Below are 20,483 nucleotides of genomic sequence, written 5' to 3'. Positions count from 1 at the left end.
ACGTCATTAACACAACATTCAGTCACAGTCAGTGCATGGAGTGCCCGTGGCGAGGAGAAGATCGTCCTATCATTCTGCCTTGAATTATTGAAAAAAGAAAAAAAAACGGCTGTCAGACGGGAACCGGCTCTTATCGTTCACTTAAAAGAGCCGGCTCTTTAAACCGGGTCGTTCGTGACCGACACATCACTAGCAGCTAATACAGGCTGAGCAGCACAGGGAGGAGGGACAACACATACATAACACTACTCAGGGAGGGAGAAAAGACTTTCTGACAGTTGCACGATGAAGAATGGACTGTGAGGTGCTTTTATAAACGTTGTGACGATGATCCGGAAACTCAGCGGTGCGACTTTTAAGGCTGTTGGAGCAGCGAAGCCGATAAAGGACGTTTCAACCAGACGGCTGCACAGGTGAGCCTGGCTGCACAGAGAGAGGAGGCTCACTGTGTGGTGGTGGTGTTTCAGAATCGTGTTTATTGCCAGGTGTAAGAGGTATACACTAGGAATTTGCTTTGGTTTTATTGGTGCAAATAAGCAGTGTAATAACAAAAGAATAGATAAAAACGTTAGAATAAAATAAGAATAAAACAATTGCAGCAGACTCACAGTATGGTGTTGTTTCAGTTTCACTAGACGAGTTAAAATTAACAGGCCTGCATGCATCTAACAGACAGAAAAGCTGCAGCTATAACTGCATGGGTCACTAACTTTGACTTGATTCCAGTCATTGCCAAGGACATCAAGCACCAACCAATATTGCATAAGATTTTCTGCAGAACTGATATGCAACACCCCTAGCCATCACATTGTTTATGCACACACAAAACATTAGTCTGCATTGTGCCTCCTCAACCATGCATGCTTTTAAACTTTTATCAGAGCACATATAGTCAGATTTTTTATCTCCAGTAGTCAGTCACTTCTTTGTTTTGTGTGAACAGTGAACTGTTCCTTTAGGAAGGAATGCCAGCAACATGTGTTTCCTATCAGATACAGAATCGAGGATACTCTGGAGGAATGGCCTGCAGGTTATGTAACATGGGCGCCTATGCAGGCTGCTTTACTGTAAGACATCTAGAACGTATTGATTCTCCACATGACATATGCAGATAGTCAGATTTTCATCCTTGTGGAGCATTGCATCACATCTTTATTCTCAGAAATGAAAACCAGATGTTGACTATTCCCAGTGTCATGTGTAGTTTAAATTGTTCTCCCAGGCTTGAACATTTTGTTCTTCCAGCTTTTTGCAAGTGCTTCCTTTTGTGAAATCCTTTGGGGGGTGATTGATATCCTGAACCTTCTGTTTACACACTGAGCTAACCCACTAGATGGTAGGTTTTTTTGGCATTTAGGTCAATGAATGGATTTATTTGATGTAGCCTTGTGACAGAGATGGATGTTCTCTTTGTAAATACAAATAGACTGTTAAACTTGTGTCATGTTTTTCCCTACTGATCAGTGTCAAAGGTCTTTTGGCTGCTCATACTGTACACTCATGTACTGTTGGACGTTGAACCAGTGACCTAAATATTGTGTTCAACTTTCTACATTTTGCAACCTGTAAAACTGTTTTTCCTTATCAGTAATCATCTCGAATTTGTACTGTCAGTGACCTCGCTGTCATCTGTGTTTCAGCACGTATGACGTGGCCGTGGTTGGGGGCGGCATCGTCGGCCTGGCGACAGTCAGAGAGCTCAGCCTGAGACACCCTTCCCTCAGCTTCATCCTGCTGGAGAAAGAGAAAGAGCTCGGTGGGTTGAGTCATGACAGCTGTTGTTGTTAAAAGATAAGATAAGAAGATACTTTATTGTCCCACAGGGAAATTTGTCTTGGGCTGAAGGAAGACACCAATATTATATAGTCACAGTGATTAAATTGTACAGTGCAGTGAGTCAGTATTTGGAAAGTGACACATTTTTTGTTGTTGCGTTGACTCTGAACTCCAGTACATTGGATCTGAAACACAACAATCACTATGAGGGTGAAGTGGCAAGTTTTAGCTTTAATTTTAGGGTATTAAATGCTGCATTGTTCACGCATTGGACACTCACAAACACCCTTAAACCTGAAAGTCAGACATGTAACCTTCTTGCAGTGCTGAAAGAAATTTGCAAGTGTCTTAAAAAGAAAATAAAAGATTTAAGTTAGCTTCAATGTCCTGCCAGTGTAATTTGGAAGCCCTGGATGCCCCTGGTTAGTGTGTTCAGATAACTGAATAAACAAAGACAATAGTCCATCGTGTTTATACCCACAGCAGCTGCAGTTGAGTTTGACTGCAGATATATTCTCTGCTATGTATTGATATTGTAGATAGGTATATAGATATAGATGGATATCAGGTTTTGATGAGTTTCTCGTAATTTCTTAATTTTTTTATTACACATGTTCAAGGGATACATACATGTACACACACACACGTTAAGGAACATAATAACAATACCACCTGATGGAATAACACACAAAAAAAAAAAATTAGAAGAAAAAAATAATTAATTAATTAATAAAAAATAAAAACGTTGTAGTGTCGTAACTGTAAGTTATATGTGAAACAAAAACACAACAACAAAAACACATATTTACATCCCAACGTTAATTCCCCATGTTCAAAAAATAAATTCTGTTCTGTATTAACATCCTTTTCAAGAACCCTCTGATGTTTCAGAAACATTTTGAAACGTTCAGTGTTGAATTCTTGTCTTTTAATATCTTTAAATATATGTGCTCTCCCCATCATAATAATGATGATCGGTTGTTCAGGTCTTTTCCTTCTTCAGTATCCTTTAAATCAAACCAACAAATTACAGTAAACTAAGATCCACTTTTCAACTTTAATCCAAACTAATGTTAGCTCCTCATGATTTTGCATTGATGTGAAACAGGAACAAAGCTCATGTCTGCTTGGTTTGAGAGCAGCTCGGAGGAAGTGGACTGAAAAATGCTTCATTGAATATGTAAAATATTACCAGTTGATGATACACTGGGGAAATGTCTGATGCTATATCTTAATAAAGCCTCTTTTTCTGTCTTTCTTATTTTATTTCCCTTTCTTGCTCACCAGCTATGCACCAGAGTGGGCACAACAGTGGAGTCATTCACAGCGGGATCTACTACACGCCGGGCTCTCTGAAGGCCCGTCTGTGTGTGCGAGGAGCCACTTTAGCCTACGAGTACTGTGACAAGAAAGAACTCCCTTACAAGAAATGTGGAAAGGTCTGCCTCCGATTAAATACTAACCACATAACATCCCAGTATGCATGTAATACCAACTCTGTTGTATGGATGTGTTGTGTCTATCTTGGTATTGATCGGTGTCTTTCTGCAGCTCATCGTGGCCACGGAGCAGGAGGAGATACCCAGACTGCAGGCTCTGTATGAGCGCGGCATGAAGAACAACGTGCGTGACCTCACTATCGTCGACGCCAAAGGAATCCGAGAGCGAGAGCCGTACTGCAGGGTGAGAGTCTCAGAGACGCTGCTGTTGTTCCTACAGAAGAAGAGATGTCAGTGAGGGTTTATATAGTATGTCGTCCTCGCAGGGTATAATGGCTTTGGATTCGCCGTACACCGGCATCGTGGACTGGAGGATGGTGGCTCTCCGGTACGGCCAAGACTTTGTGGAGGCGGGCGGCACGGTGGTAACTGAATCTGAAGTCAATGACATTTCCATGGTCAAGGAGAGCCCATCCGGGAGCACTGAAGGTAATAAACTATACATCAATGTGTCAACACAGTCAGAATAAAACAAGAGCTGTAGAGTCCTCTTTTTATTTTGTTTATTTGCAGGAATGAAATATCCAATCGCAGTCACAGACAAAAAGGTGAGACACACTCGGATAAAAGCATCACAGTGTTTAGATTGTGTTCTATCGTTAGTATTGTGTTGTTTCACCAGGGTAAAGAGGTGCGATGCCGTTACGTCCTGACCTGTGGAGGCCTGTACTCAGACCGCCTGTCTCAGATATCCGGGTGCAGTCGGGAACCGCGGATCGTCCCCTTCAGAGGAGATTATCTGGTCCTGAAACCAGAGAAACACTATCTGGTCAAAGGCAACATCTACCCTGTAAGTCCAACCCTTCCAGTTATGTAATAGTTCTGCAGATGTTTCTCATCACATTCCAGTACTTTATAAAATGTCTGTGCTTTGTAACTTCAAACATGTGGCGGCCCCATGTGGCAGAAAGAGATGATTATCTGAAGTGTTTAAAGTTTGAAGGAATTCACAACTTAGAACTTGTGTAACGTGAGATCAGTAAGCAGCAGTCTTTCTATTTCTTTCCTTTTTTTTCATTATTGGTACGTAGGGGTGGAGATGAAATCACAACACGTGTTGCTGCTGTTGAGTCCAGTTTTTCTGGAATTCTCTGCCATTGGATTCCCTCTTAAGTTTTGATCCATTATTCCCTGTGTGGTAAAGATTTGCAAGCACATCCCATATCTGATTGCTGCGAAAAAATGTAAAAAAATGCTTATCTATAGTGTCTATTTAACATTTTCAGCTCTACTTAGTCATTGAGGCTGCAGATAAAACCCTTCAAGGTTCAAGAGATCATCAATCCAAACCTTGGACCTTGCGAGGATAATTTCACCTTTGGGGATTTAGAAAATATTAGATGATACTGCTCTTATAAGAGTAGAGTCACTCCAAAAAATAGATTGAGGTATGTTTTCAGTTTCAAGCTTTTCTTTAAAATGATCAAACGGGTAGAGGTGGCTAGGGCTGGGCGATATGGAGAAAATATAATATAATATTTTTGACCGAATACCTCAAAATCGATATTGCAATGATATTGTAGGGTTAACTATTGGTGCTTTCATTGAATATTTACACAATGAGATTTTTGATAAATAATCATCAGTAATGTGGATAGCATGACTAAGTGGGTAAAGGCAAATAATGGTGCAGCGAGAACAATCTGGTATGTTCAGAAAAATACATCACTTTACTGTAATGCAGCCTTTAAAACCAGGAATAGACAACACTTATGCCATATTATGCGATATCAAAAATTGAAGACGATATCTAGTCTCATATCACGATAGAAATATATTGATCAGCCCTAGAGGTGGCTAAGAACTGAAGTTTACATGATATTGAGAGCATTGAGTGATGATGTGTATTCATGTTAAATTTCACAGCCTAACTGATGCAACTGAGCAATCAACTTGCACTTCTGGTATTTCTTAGTTGTTTCCTCTCACTTCAATCTGGTCCTGATTATGAGGGTTTTAAAGTGAAACCGAAAGCTTGAAACTGCAAATATGCCTCTGTCTTTTTTTGGAGTAACTCTACTCTACACTATTAGACTGATTCAAATAATGCATACATACTTCATTGTTGCTACTTCATTTTGTTTCTATAAAATATGTGTAACAGGTGCCTGACCCAGCATTCCCCTTCCTTGGAGTTCACTTCACCCCGAGGATGAATGGGGATGTTTGGCTAGGCCCCAACGCCGTCCTCGCCTTCAAGCGGGAGGGTTACAAAATCTACGACTTCAACGTTCGAGACTTTGTAGATGCTCTCTTCTTCAGGTACAACAGAACATTTTATCTGTTCTTATTTTCATCTTTGTGTCGTGTCCTGGAGCTTTATTCTGAAAAGAGATTCTGAAATCATCTAATTACAGTGTAAGTGTTGCAGCGTACTGTAGGTGATACTGAGTATTTAATCTTCTGTCTGTTTATTCTGCAGAGGCCTTCAGAAGCTGGTGATGAAGAACATCGCGTACGGGGTCGGAGAAATGTATAGAGGGGTTTTCATCAGTGCACAGGTTAAACTCCTGCAGAAATACATCCCTGAAATCTCTCGGAGTGACGTGCTCAGGTAGAGCAAAATAAATGCATGCACACTACCGTATATGTATGTATCAGGTGTTTGTTACTCTGGAGGTAAAGTGATGGTTTACCAGCACGAGTAAGAGGATCAATGATTCAGTGGTGTTTTGTGTAACCCTGTTTGTTTCCTCTCCAGGGGTCCTGCAGGAGTTCGAGCTCAGGCTCTCGACCGAGAGGGAAACCTCGTGGATGACTTTGTGTTCGACGGCGGGGTCGGGGACGTGGGCAGTCGGGTGCTCCACGTGCGTAACGCTCCCTCGCCGGCGGCCACCTCCTCTCTCGCCATCGCTGAAATGGTGGCAGACGAGGTGGAAAGCCGTTTCGCGCTGTAGAGCGACGTGATGATCGCAGAAGGAAAAAACAAAATAATCCAGCTTGAGGCGGCTAAGGAAACCATGTTGTATCAAGCCGTCACTACCTCGGCATCACTGTCACCATGGACACATTTTTATTCCAGGTCAGGCCTTAATTTAGGTGGAGGAAGTATCACATATTTGATATTTGATCTTTTTAAGACTTTTTACTTTAGTAATGCTGTTTTTAAATTGCGTAATATGTTAACGCCACCTCATTTCAAGTAAAAACTATTTTTTCTGCACTACATTTCTATCTAAAAAGAAAGTGCATCATGAGTTACTGTTAGTGAAGCTTCAATAATATGTGAACATAACTTTTTTGGGAGATTGACCATTTTTGATAGGCTACATCTACCGATTATTTTCATTGTCAATTAATCCGTCGAATATTTTCTCGATTAATCGATTAGTTGTTTGGTCTATAAAACGTCAGAAAATGGTGAAAAATGTCGGTCAGTGTTTCCCAAAGACGTCCTCAAATGTCTTGTTTTGTCCACAACTCAAAGATATTCAGTTTACTGTCATAGAGGAGTAAAGAAACCAGAAAATATTCACATTTAAGAGGCTGGAATCAGAGAATTTAGACTTTTTTTTCTTAAAAAATTACTCAAACCGATTATCAAAATAGTTAGCAATTAATTTAATATTTGACAACTAATCGATGCAGCTCTATTAGATAATACTGTTATTATAATTATAATTATATAATATATAATAATAATTTTAAATTAGAAATTTTATGAATCTGGTATGGGATTTTTTCCTTTACTTTTGGAAGCTACAGTATGTGTGTGTTTTTTCTGTTTTTACTTTACAAGAGCCATCTATCTCTGTCGTTTTAATATTGTAAAACCTGCAGGTTTCAGTCCAAAAAGCTACATAACCATTTTTGGGAGAAGAAATCCCAAATGTTCATACAACCAAAATAAAGAAGTTCATGTAACGCACAGTTGAACCTACAGAACGCACAGTTTATGAAGAAAGACGGGTTGTTTTTTGTGCCTTGGACGGTTTTGTCTGCCAAAATAATTTTGACATTAAAAACAATTTGAAATCAGATCGGTAAATATTCTAGTCTTATGTCATATTTACATTGATGTAAACTGAGAACACTTAGATGTTTTACTTGATTTGATGTAGATTTTATTTTTAATTTGATTTCAAACATGTACCAATAAGACAACAAAACAAGAATAACCAATAACCTCATCAGTAAGTAATATGTTCAAAAAGGAGTAGGCAGAAGTAAACACGTATAAGGTCTTACCACTACGACATTCTATAACTTAAATAACTTAAATAATGAACTTCATGTTTATCACATATACACATAAATAATCATCTCAATATATAAAACCAAAAAATAAAACAATAACATCAACTGATTTTCTTGCTCTAGAGTTGTTATAGCTTCAAAGGCTTCACATATTGCTAAAATCTGTCCAAATAATGTGCCTATAACATTGCTGTTATTCTTTGCCATTTATTGACAAACAAATGTGAATGTACTTTTTATCATAAATACATATTTTTGAATTGCAAATGTACCAATGTTTGTGGTTTGTGACTTTTAAATACAGGCTACATATTAGAAGCAAGGTGTTTTTTTTTGGCTCAATCTTATTCCAGTGGAAGTGCATGGAGAAGGTGAAATAGTGAATACAAAACCTTTTTTTAATACTTTATTTTTTGTTGTTTTATAACAAACATTCCAGACAACAAAAGACAGAAATGCTCAACATCATATGACATTATATACATTTATAGGAGAAGAAAAAAGAAGAAACAAGTCTGTGGTTCCTTGGAGTCCCAGGATGTCCTTCAAAGTCTTAGATGTCCCCCAGAGGACAAACATCATTCATGGGAGAAGGAAGCAAAGTTTTCCACAACAAAATACATGAAAAATAAAGTCATGTATTTTGATGTATTTTTCATATTTTTTAGTGGCATATCTCAGAGAAAAAGTCAGTTGTTTCATACTGTGAATTTCCTTAACTTTTCTTCCATTCAAGGACTGTTGGAGATTCCTTATTCAACCATTTCCTGGTTATTGCTTTTTCTACTACCAGCTAAAAGTATTTGTAATAAATATTTGTCCTGCTTTTTTTTTAGCCCCGTAGGCAGGTTTCCCAAATATATAACACTGAGGTTAAATACAAAATATTTTAAAGTTATATATTTTATCCTACTTTTTGTATTTAAGCAGATGTTTGCAGCAGTTTAATCAGTTCCTCGATGAATCACTTACTCAGTGAGGCAGAATCACAACTACAAACATACTGTAAATGAGTAAAAATGATCAGTTTGAACAAACTGTTTCAAATGTGAACATAACCTTTTTAGGAGATTGAACATTTTATATAATAGGGTCAATAATTGATTATCAAAATTATTATATTTTTTTTATAAAATAATAACAATAATAATTATTATTATTATTATTAATAATAATAATAATAATAATATAATAATTTTAAATGAGGAATTTTAAGAGTATGAATCTGGTATGGGATTTTTCCTTTACTTTTGGAAGCCATGTGTGTTTTTTTCTATGTTTTTACTATACAAGAGTATGAGAGAATGTCTCTGTCATTTTAATATTGTAAAGCCTTAAAGTTTCAGTCCAAAGTGCTACATCACCATTTTTTGGGGGGAAAAAAATAATCCTAAATGTTCATACGACCAAAAGAAAGGAAGGATTCTGTCCTGAAAAATAAAATATTTCAACATTAAATGTAAAATGATGATGATCTCTAGTTTTGTGACAGTTGGGTGTCATTTTTAGGAAATCTTTTTTTGTATTTTTTATTTTAGCAGATGTTTGCAGCAGTTTAATCAATTCCTGCATGATGCACTTGTTCAGTTTGTCCACAAGGGGGCAGAATCACAGAAACAAATATACTGTAAATAAGCCCCAATGGAAGCACAAAATATGTCTAAATGTGATGCTATTTGTTGTTTTTAATTTTTTTATTGGCTTTTAAAATAACATGGAAATAAAGGTTATATTTGCATCTACTTGTCTTATAAAATACCTTTGATTAAATTGTGTTTTTTGTTTTTACAACAGTAGATAAGTAAAGGTTGATTTTATATGATTTATCTGTATTTTTAAAACTATTATTTTTGATGATTATTTTCATTGTCGATTAATCTGTCGATTATTTTTTGGATTAATCGATTAGATGACGTCCTTTCAAATGTCTTGTTTTGTCCACAGCTCAAAGATATTCAGTTTAATGTCATAGAGGAGTAAAGAAACCAGAATATATTCACATTTAAGAAGCTGGAATCAGAGAATTTTTACTTTTTTTCCTGAAAAAAATGACTCAATTAATTGATTATCAAACTAGTTGACAAATAATTTAATAGTTGACAACTAATTGATAAATTGATGCAGCTCTATTAGATAATACAGTTCTTATAATAATAATATATAATAAATAATATAATAATTTTAAATGAAGAATTTTAAGCGTATGAATCTGGTATGGGATTTTATTTTCAATTTTCATTGTCAATTAATCCGTTGATTATTTTCTCGATTAATCGATTAGTTGTTGGGTCTATAAAATGTCACAAAATGGTGAAAAATGTCAATCAGTGTTTCCCAAAGCCCAAGATGACGTCCTCAAATGTCTTGTTTTGTCCACAACTCAAAGATATTCAGTTTACTGTCATAGAGGAGTAAAGAAACCAGAAAATATTTGTTGTTTTTATTTTTTTTTTATTGGCAATGCTTTTAAAATAACATGGAAATAAAGGTTATATTTGCATCTACTTATCTTATAAAATGCATTTGTTTAAATTGTATTTATTTATTTATTTTACAACAGTCAATAAGTAAAGGTTGATTTTTATATAATTTATCTATATATTTTTTTATTATTATTTTCTGTTTACAATATAGGACTCATATGTAATGAAACAGAAGTACAGCCTTGTTTTTTCCCCCCTGTATGTTTCCTGTATGTTGTTTATTATTATTCCTGTAAATATGTCTAAATGTGATACTATTTGTTGTTTTTAATGTTTTTATTGGCAATGCTTTTGAAATGACATAGAAATAAAGATTTTATTTGCATCTACTTGTCTTGGTTTTTGTTTTCTTACAACAGTAAAGTCAATAGGTAAAGGTTGATTTTATATCATTTATCCGTATTTTTAAAACTATTATTTTACGATTTATTTTATTATCATTTTTTATTATTCTATTATTGTTTACAATAAGGGGGACTCATAATATGTAATGAGACAGAAGTCCAGCCTTGTTTTTTTTCTGTCCAATAAAACCAAATTCAGTAAATTACCCCAAATGGAAGAACTATTTGTTGTTTTTAATGTTTTTATTATTTGCAATGCTTTCAAAATGACATATAAAAAAAGGTTTTATTTGCATCTAATAGGTTGATTGTATATGATTTATCTGTATTTTTTTAAATTATTATTTTTCTGTTTACAATATATGACTCATAATATGTAATGAGACAGAAGTCCAGCCTTGTTTTTTTTTCCTGTCCAATAAAACTGTAAATTAGCCCCAATGGAAGCACAAAATATGTCTAAATGTGATGCTATTTGTTGCTTTTAATGTTTTTATTGGCTTTTAAAATGACATGGAAATAAATGTTATATTACACATTTTATATATATAAAATGCATACAACTAATTGATTAATCGATGCAGCTCTATTAGATAATACTGTTCTTATAATAATAATAATAATAATATATAATAAATAAATAAACAATAGATAAATAATAATAAGTAATATCATTTTTTTTAAATGCTTTTAAAATGACATGGAATCAAATATTATATTTGCATCTACTTGTCTTCTTAAATGCATTTGTTTTAATGGAGTTTCTGTTTTTATAACAGTAAAGTTAATAAGTAAAGGTTTTTTTTCATTTTATATTATTTATCTGTATTTTTTTAAACTATTATTTTTTCTGTTTACAATATAGGACTCATAATATGTAATGAGACAGAAATCCTTTTTTTCCTATCCAATAAAACTGTCCAAATACGCACAAAATATGTCTAGATGTGATGCTATTTGTTGTTTTTAATGTTTTTATTGGCAATGCTTTTAAAATATGGAAATAAAGGTTATATTTGCATCGGGCAAATGGTGGCAATGGCGTTTTTGTTTTTACAACAGGAAAGTCAATAATAATAAATAAATAAAATAAAATAAATAATAATTTTGAATGAGGAATTTTAAGAGTATGAATCTGGTATGGGATTTTTTTCCTTTACTTTTTGAAGCCATGTGTGTTTGTTTCTGTGTTTTTACTATACAATCGATAAAAAATTTTTTTTACAACAGTCAATAAGTAAAGGTTGATTTTTATATAATTTATCTGTATTCTTTTTTAATTATTATTTTTCTGTTTACAATATAGGACTCATAATATGTAATGAGACAGAAGTCCAGCCTTGTTTTTTTTCCTGTCCAAATACTGTAAATTAGCATTTGTTTAAATTGTATTTATTTATTTATTTATTTCACAACAGTAGATAAGTAAAGGTTGATTTTATATAATTTATCTGTATTTTTTTTTAAATATTATTTTTCTGTTTACAATACAGGACTCATAATATGTAATGAGACAGAAGTCCAGCCTTGTTTTTTTTCCTGTCCAATAAAACTGTAAATTAGCCCCAATGGAAGCACAAAATATGTCTAAATGTGATGCTATTTGTTGCTTTTAAATGTTTTTATTGGCTTCTAAAATGACATGGAAATAAATGTTATATTACACATTTTATATATATAAAATGCATACAACTAATTGATTAATCGATGCAGCTCTATTAGATAATACTGTTCTTATAATAATAATAATAATAATAATAATAATAAATAATAATAATATATAATAAATAAATAAACAATAAATAAATAATAATAAGTAATATCATTTTTTTTAAATGCTTTTAAAATGACATGGAATTAAAAGTTATATTTGCATCTACTTGTCTTATAAAATGCATTTGTTTTAATGGTGTTTCTGTTTTTATAACAGTAATAAGTAAAGTTTTTTTTTCATTTTATATTATTTATCTGTATTTTTTTTGTTTTTATATTATTTTTCTGTTTCCAATACAGGGACTCATAATATGTAATGAGACAGAAGTCCAGCCTTGTTTTTTTTCCTGTCCAAATACTGTAAATTAGCATTTGTTTAAATTGTATTTATTTATTTATTTATTTCACAACAGTAGATAAGTAAAGGTTGATTTTATATAATTTATCTGTATTTTTTTTTAAATATTATTTTTCTGTTTACAATACAGGGACTCATAATATGTAATGAGACAGAAGTCCAGCCTTGTTTTTTTTCTCCTGTCCAATAAAATGTGATATTACGCAGCGTGCGTGGCTGACAGCGGCCGCAGAGCGCAGCAGACAGAGACACAGAGACACAGTCAGTCAGTCAGTCAGTCAGTCAGCGGAGAGAGTTGCTACGAAACATCTTCGACTTCTCAAACCTCCAAAAAACAACAACCTCCTCAGCTGCTCCTCTTCCTCACCAAACCAAATGCCTCGGACTCGGGTGGATTTACTTTGGGATTGTAAGCGTCTGATCACTCCGTAAAAAGATGCCTAAACGTGAGGCAGACAGCGCAGGAAGAGAAAGTGTGCCGTGCTTGGAGCTGAACGGAACATAAAACTCGGCAGCGCATCAAAAGGCCAGCAGCAGCAGCCTGTAGCACCAGCTAGCATTAGCTGCTAACGCTAGCTAACGTTACAGGTGTTTAGGCAGCAAAATAACCAAAACATCACGTGTAGCTGTAGTTATCTGGCAGCAAACAGAGCTCCAATGTCTTGACTTAATGTTAAACTTAATGTGCCTCTATTGTAATCTTCACAAGTAGCAAGTATATAACAAGTTAGCAACATTGTTATTAGCCGTTAGCTTGTTTACAGCTAACCAAGCTAGCGAGTTAACTTTACAGCTTTACATGTGCTTTATTTTATAGTTCCTAGCTGATATTTCGCTGTTTAACCGGACTCAAAGGTGGACTAGCAGTGTGGTTACGTGGTAATCTTCCTATTTTGCAAGAGAGATAAGTGACTTTTATCCTCCACACCGTGCCTGGACCTGGACTGGACTGACCCACCCCACCAGGACTGACTCTCTACCCGGGGGCCGATGCTGACAGTTCAGTCTGGATCACGGCAACGCAGCCAGGAGCCGCTACAGCGATGCAGCCCCAGCAGATATACGACTTTTCTAGTGACGAGAACAGTCACAAATGGAGAGGCCTCTTCGTGCAAGCTTTACGGAAGGTAATGATGTTGATTACTACACATTTACATCTCACAAAGTCACCAATCTGCCTTGCAAAACACCCCATACTGGAGATTCACTGGTGTGGAGGTACTCTGGTTTCTTTACTAACCCAAACTTTACACACCAGCTTAGTCTTCTTTACAGAAGGTGACACTGATTACTACACATTTACATCTCACAAAGTCACCAATCTGCCTTGCAAAACACCCCATACTGGAGATTCACTGGTGTAGAGTTACTCTGGTTTCTTTACTAACCCAAACGTTTCACTCCAACTTAGTCTTATAAACAACCCAAAAATACTCACATTATGAGCAATACAACCTAATATTCATGTTCCCAGCAGTAAATGTCCCTGTTAAATGGATTAATATGTAATATTTTGTAGATTCACTGGTGTGGGGATATGGAGGTACTCTGGTTTCCTTACTAACCCAAACTTTACAAACCAGTTTAGTCTTCTTTACACCAACTTAGTCTTCTTTACAGAAGGTAACACTGATTACTACACATTACTAATCCTCACAAAGTCACCAAACTGCCTTGCAAAACACCCATGCTGGAGATTCACTGGTGGAGGTACTGGTTTCCTTACTAACCCAAACTTTTCACACCAACTAAGTTTTCTTTATGGAAGGTAACACTGATTACTACACATTACTAATCCTCACAAAGTCACCAAACTGCCTTGCAAAACAGCCATACTGTGGAGATTCACTAGTGTGGGGATATGGAGGTACTCTGGTTTCCTTACTAACACAAACTTTTCACACCAACTTAGTCTTATAACCAGCCCAAAAATATTCAAATTATGAAGCAATACAACCTAATATTCATGTTCCCAGCAGTAAATGACCCTGATATATGGATTAATATGTAATATTTTGTTGATCACAAATCATCACAACAGTCATTTGTCAATGTTGAAACTGGTGTCCTCATCTTCTGTGGATATGGAGGTACTCTGGTTTCCTTACGAACCCAAACTTTTCACACCAACTTAGTCTTATAAACAGCCCAAAAATATTCATATTATGAGCAATACAACCTAATATTCATGTTCCAAGCAGTAAATGCCCCTGTTAAATGGATTAATATGTAATATTTTGTTGATCACAAATCATTACAACAGTCATTTGTCAGTGTTGAAACTGGTGTCCTCATCTTCTGTGGCTGTCTACAGTGTGTTTATTTAATAAGCCTCTCACCCAAGTTCCCCATATTGACTTTTTTCCCACCATGTTTTTGAAGAAGTTGTTCACTTTTGACCAGTTTTGTACAGTGTCTTGATAGTAAATCATAACTTGCAGGGGGTGCTGCTGATGTTACCTCCAAGGTTAAATAAGCTGTCTTGGGACTGCTGCCTTGTTGCTGGACGCTTCTGTCAAACATCATTTGATGTGTGTGTGTGTTTACTGCCAACCTCTTTTATTTGTTCCTCATTCTGTCTAACAGCAAAGATGTCTCATCCTTGCAGAGAACAGACCTTCGGCAGCTGTTTTGTGATGTCAAGTTTTCCAAAGAAATGCAACCTAATTCTCACGAACCTAATAGAAACTTTCAGGAAAGGAAACATTTTGTTTTTTAATGTCCGTGGTCAGCAGGACTAAACCGTATCAGTTCCTTTTTAACTGTCCCTCTCTTTCTCTTTTCTTGCATCATCTTGGCTTCTCCCTGTCATGACCAGGTTTATTTTCTGTTTTTCTGACCACTCCTCCTCCTCTGCTTCCCTCAGTCTTGCAAACTCATGACAGTCTGGTCTTACGTGCTAACTGAAAACACAAAAGTTATCGCAGCTCTTTTTGTTTTTGGCTCGCCGTTCCATTATGTCGTATGCAGAGCCACGCTGTTTAGACACTGGAAGATGCACAAAGCTCTGCACGCTGCTTTCCCTTTGAAATGGCTCTGTGTGTAAACCCACAAGGTCCTGTCAAGATCCTTTCATATGTTTAGGTTCCCTGATGTGGTCGTAGCTCAGAAAGAGTCACTAATGAGTTAAAAGAGGGACATAAACTGTTGTGGCAAAGCTGCGTTGTTGTGCAAAGTAGAGGCAGGACATCTTTTGCTAAGTTTCCATATTGTTGGGATACCTGTGCTATACTGTGAGCAACAGTAATACTGTACAAGCTCTACTTTGCAGATTCAGATTATTAATACAAAATATAATGAACTAATAAATGACTATGTATTATTATAAATGAAACTACCCAGCAGTATATAAAGTCATTAAAATGACCTCCAGCTGCAACATTAAAGCGATGAACACTTTAATGCATGAATGATAAGAATACAATAGTATAATATATATTATTCTGCATAATGAGTATTTATACTTTGGTACTTTAAGTATATGTTGATGCTAATACGTTTGTACTTTTACTTGAGTAGTCTAATGTTTTGAATGCAGGACTCTTACTCGTAGCTAGTATTGGCTGCACTGTAGTATTACTACTTTTACTTAACTAGCGATCTGAGTTTTTCTTCCATCTCTGTATGTTAATATTAGTTTATTGAAATATTAAAAGGGTTTCCTTTCACTCACATGCACACAGTTTTCAGATACAGTTAAATGCAGTGTAGTGCATGCACTGTTTACCTCTCTATCATCTACTGCTGCTGTCTGTCTGTCTGTCTTTCTCTCACCTCTAGTAAAATGAGTCGTTTACCGTTTTAGTTTGTTTTGGAGCGACGCTATAACGCTATGATATGCAACGTGAGGTTTGTAAAATAAAATAAAACGCTATGCCATTTCTCCTCTCCTCTTCCCGCTGTAAGTCACTCAGCGCTGACTGTCAGACACACAGTTGGTTTAGAGACCTGCATTTATGTTGACATTCGGTTCTGTAACGAACACTATCGCACATTCACACACATTACGTTTTCTGTCGGGGCTACACTCAAAACATTCAAGGCTTTAACCCCGGCAAAATGACCTGGTAACACCGACTTAGAAGAGCGTATGTGACGGAAATGGAATGGATTATACTTTTTTTTCCTCCGATATACAATCCAGTGATTTCGGCCTGTATCGGACGATACCAAAACAGTATTGTATCGGACAATACCAATACAGAGTATCGGTGCATGATGCATCCCTAGTAAAAAGCTCACCTTGGTGACCTGTAACAGATATGACCTGCACATCATATTCCAACCAGTTCACTGTTGATGTTTCTCCATTTATGATCCATTCCTTCCAACTTAAAACTCATCCCCTGACTAAAAAGAAACACTAGAAAATGCCCATTTATCACTGTTGACCAATATTTATTTAACAAGGATTTATCTGTCTAGAAGGACTGCAGACCAAGTTTATTTTGAAAGCATGAAAGACGCCTGTCTACACCCCAAAATAGATTTCTCAGTGTTCGTAACTTTTTGTACTGTGCTTTGATGAAGTTGTTTAACTACCCTCTTTGTTTAAAGTGCAGCTAATCAAGCGCCTACTTTTGGCTTTTGCTCTGAGATCAGTTATTGGCACACACTATCTGCTCTTCCTTCCCTTTTTGTAGTGTTTTTTTTTTAATGCAAAGTAACATTAAAAATCCCCCCACAAACGTTTTATCTGGTTATTTTTGATCAAAATTTTAGTTTCAAAGATTCAGTGATTTGTCTGCTTGGGACAACAAGGCCAGGGACTTTATCAAATTATGACGTAGACTTGCATGGATTAATTTTAGTAACACAAAGTGCCTCCAGAAACCTGTCATGGAATTAGCCATGTAGCAACATGGTGTTTATAAATAAAACACAACCCTCTTTCTGTCAGTTATCCGTAGCACAGTAGAGATGGTGTAGTGATGATGAATCAGGTGAAACTGAGCGAGCAGGTGGTGCGCCGTGGTGCGCCGTGCTGCCGCGGTTTCATTGTCTCAACTTGTTACACAACTGCCGGAGGGAAAGCCTGTCAGAGATTGACGCAAGAGAGGTTTGTTATGGTTTTGACAGACTGTGACTCTCTGTTTTTCACAGCTGTCCACCGGGGGGTTTCCTTGTCAGAAGGAGCCATGGTGGATGACTCCACCCCTGAGAATGATTTAGATTATTGTTTAGAGGCAAGATTAAAGAAAACCTGTTGATAGATTGACACTCCTCAGAGCCGGAGGAGGGAAGTAACTTTGTGATCAACCAGGGAGGTAGTTTAACAAGTGTCACCTTCAGCTGGTGGGTGATCACTTGCAGAATTGCCTCATAAATGAGACGGATTTCTCCAGCTACAGCCTATATTTACTGATGTTTTATAGATTGCCGTGAAATCAGACAGATGATAGTAGTGCTGCAACTAACAATTATTTTCATCGTCGATTAATCTGTCAATTATTTTCTCGATTAATTGATGAGTTGTTTGGTCTATAAAATGTCATAAAATGTCGAACAATGTTTCCCAAAGCCCAAGATGACATCCTCAAATGTCTTGTTTTGTCAACAACTCAGAGATATTCAGTTTACTGAGTAAAGAGACCAGAAAATATTCACATTTAAGAAGCTGGAATCAGAGAATTTTGACTTTTTTCTTTAACAAATTACTCAAACTGATTAATCGATTATCAAAATAGTTTGCAACTCATTTAATAGTTGACAACTAATTGATTAATCGTTGCCTTAGTTGCAGGCCTGGATGATGGTACTGAAGCACTGTGAGCACTGTCATCACTTTCCATGTAAGAAATGCAAGCTTAACTGCACATCTGGAATGATGAGGTGCCTATTAAATGGGGTCGTCTGTCAGCGAATCTTGCAAGAGTATTTGTACGTTTTTGAAAGTTTTCGCAATTTGCCGGTCACTTTCCAGAGAAGACCCTTAGCGGCGGATCAACACACTTTACTGACGTGTATTGTCACCTTAAGAACTAACAACAATAGCCATTTTCTTTTGTAAATGACCATGGAAAACAGTTCAATATCCGTTCTACTCCCATTTCTATGGGTGTGAAGCACCCGAGACTTGAAGTTGTAGCTTTAAGTTTAAACAGTTCTGGGGTCAAGACATCAACCATGAACCGTAACTTCCCAGTTTGTCCGTGGACCTTTCTTGCTCGTTTCCTTTCATCTCTCCGGTATATCGTCCAGTATCTTCGCTATCTAATAAAGGCAGAAAATAAGAAAAATAAGTTTGTATGACCACATGGAATAGAAAAAGGCTTTTATAATGTCTCCACTAAAATAATTTCTTTTATGCTGAAGGTAAAAGCATAAAGCTGAACTTTACAGTCACATGTAGTTCATTGTGCAGCCGTCTGTGTCTCTGTCTGTCGTTGACATTTCACCACGGAGGAGTCCAATGTTTGTCTCCTAGCTGCGTCTGCGTGTCCCGGCTATTCTTGATCACTGCGGCTCGTGCCTGGTGCTATGCGAGAGCGTCATTTAGCCTCCGACATGCCGGTGTTGATAATAACTGTGCATTCCCTGGGTCTGCTGTTTCACTGGCATGGAGAGAGAGAGAGGCCAGAGCTTTGCTGGGTACAGTTTCATTCCATTGCCATGTTGAGTTAGCGCAGCGAGATGCTGCTGAGTTCACAGGGCTTCACGGGCCAACATTTAAAGCCCAGATTGGTCGGGTTACAAGCATGCTTTGTTGTTGTGTGTGAGTGTGTTTCCTCTTTTATCCTCTCAGCCTGAGTAGTCGCTTAAAATTCTGACAGGGTGACTTCACAACAGGCCAAAACTTACAGCTGAGGTCTTTTTTATTTTTATTTTGGTCACTTGGTTTTGCCTCCACTTTCATCCAGGCTAGACAGAGCTGTTGTCACTTCTCAATCAGACAGATTATCACAAGGCTGTACTCCAGAAACCGGTCTTGCCATGTCATATATCTTTATCGGTTTATTTTCATCACCTCATATCTATCTCATCTTTGATCTGTCGTCAAACTGCTTGATAAAGAAACTTTCACTTTAAGGAGCGACTGACCTGGTGACCTTAAGCGACTTTGCTGTGAGCTAACCTGGCTAGAGCTGCAACGATTAATCGATTAGTTGTCAACTATTGAATTAATCACCAACTATTTTGATAATTGATTAATCAGTTTGAGTCATTTAAATGTGAATATTTTCTGGTTTCTTTACTCCTCTATGACAGTAAACTGAATGTCTTTGAGTTATGGACAAAACAAGACATTTGAGGACGTCATCTTGGGCTTTGGGAAACACTGATCGACATTTTTCACACTGAAAATAATCTTTAGTTGCCGCACTAAACCTGGCAGTATTGGACACTAAAAGTAATTACATTTTGCGTGTTCACACAGATTGCTGCCACAATCAGATACCAGTATTGTCACTGCAACTCCAAATGTTCATTAATTTGGATCCCTGTAACATAACGGATGTTACAAGTTCACAATAGCTTGGAAGGTCTTCAAACAATAAGTAAATACATAGATATAGTAACTTCTGTAATTTAATATATGCAACCTGTAACCAGCCGTAACCTTCTACCTGATTTTAGAGCTGATTCTGGTATTTTGTTAATGTATTTTTTATGTGTAGAGTTGTAATTATTGCTTTTAGGCATCTTCTGCCTTTATTACCAAGTTGACAGTAGATAGGTGACAGAAAATAAGGGTATGAAGAGAACAGGGATTTATTTAATGCAACAAAGGACTCGAACCGGAGACGTTGCTGTTTATGGTCGGTGCTTTAACCTGAAGGGAACCAATTTAATTTTTAAATTTTATCATGATCAGAGGGCATGTACGGTGATCTGCAGGGACAAGGGTTGAGAATAAACAGGGATCAAATACTGTTTACGCAGTATTCACCTCAGAAAGTTAATTTTCTAGTTTGGTGAGTGATTTCACTGGTTTATTGGTACTTGGTGGATGTTCATTTCTCCACTTATGAAGGTATGTTGATGTGTTCTTCTGGCTTTGCTGCAAAAAAGCAAGGAATAAATACACAAGGGGAAAATAAGTAAAAGCAGGTGACCATTAGAGCTCCACCTTTAGCACTCATCAGATTTTTAATTAGTTATAGTTGAATAA

At 36.3% G+C, this 20,483-nt stretch overlaps 2 protein-coding genes across 3 annotated transcripts in view; both read left to right on the top strand.

Moving 5' to 3' along the window:
* The first annotated feature begins 235 nt into the window (after nt 1-235).
* On the top strand, nt 236-7,790 carry l2hgdh (L-2-hydroxyglutarate dehydrogenase). The gene is made up of 10 exons (XM_074661542.1): nt 236-413; nt 1,641-1,756; nt 3,064-3,215; nt 3,328-3,459; nt 3,542-3,704; nt 3,789-3,823; nt 3,898-4,065; nt 5,380-5,537; nt 5,698-5,829; nt 5,977-7,790. The coding sequence occupies exons 1-10, from the start codon at nt 328-330 to the stop codon at nt 6,170-6,172; spliced, it is 1,338 nt and encodes a 445-aa protein (XP_074517643.1). The 5' UTR covers nt 236-327; the 3' UTR covers nt 6,173-7,790.
* Nucleotides 7,791-12,594: 4,804 nt separating this feature from the next.
* The window catches only part of sos2 (son of sevenless homolog 2 (Drosophila)), a 43,864-nt gene continuing 35,975 nt past the window's right edge, over nt 12,595-20,483 (top strand). For both annotated transcript variants that reach the window (XM_074659879.1, XM_074659878.1), the window contains exon 1: nt 12,595-13,497. In XM_074659879.1, coding sequence (XP_074515980.1) covers nt 13,414-13,497 — 84 coding nt within the window. In that variant the 5' untranslated portion in view covers nt 12,595-13,413. The remainder of the gene's footprint in view (nt 13,498-20,483) is intronic.

Source organism: Sebastes fasciatus, chromosome 15, assembly GCF_043250625.1.
Source record: "Sebastes fasciatus isolate fSebFas1 chromosome 15, fSebFas1.pri, whole genome shotgun sequence".
In the NCBI taxonomy this organism is placed as follows: Eukaryota; Metazoa; Chordata; class Actinopteri; order Perciformes; family Sebastidae; genus Sebastes; species Sebastes fasciatus.
The sequence above is the reverse complement of the archived record's forward strand: the minus strand, read 5'-3'. Positions and strand labels throughout refer to the sequence as shown.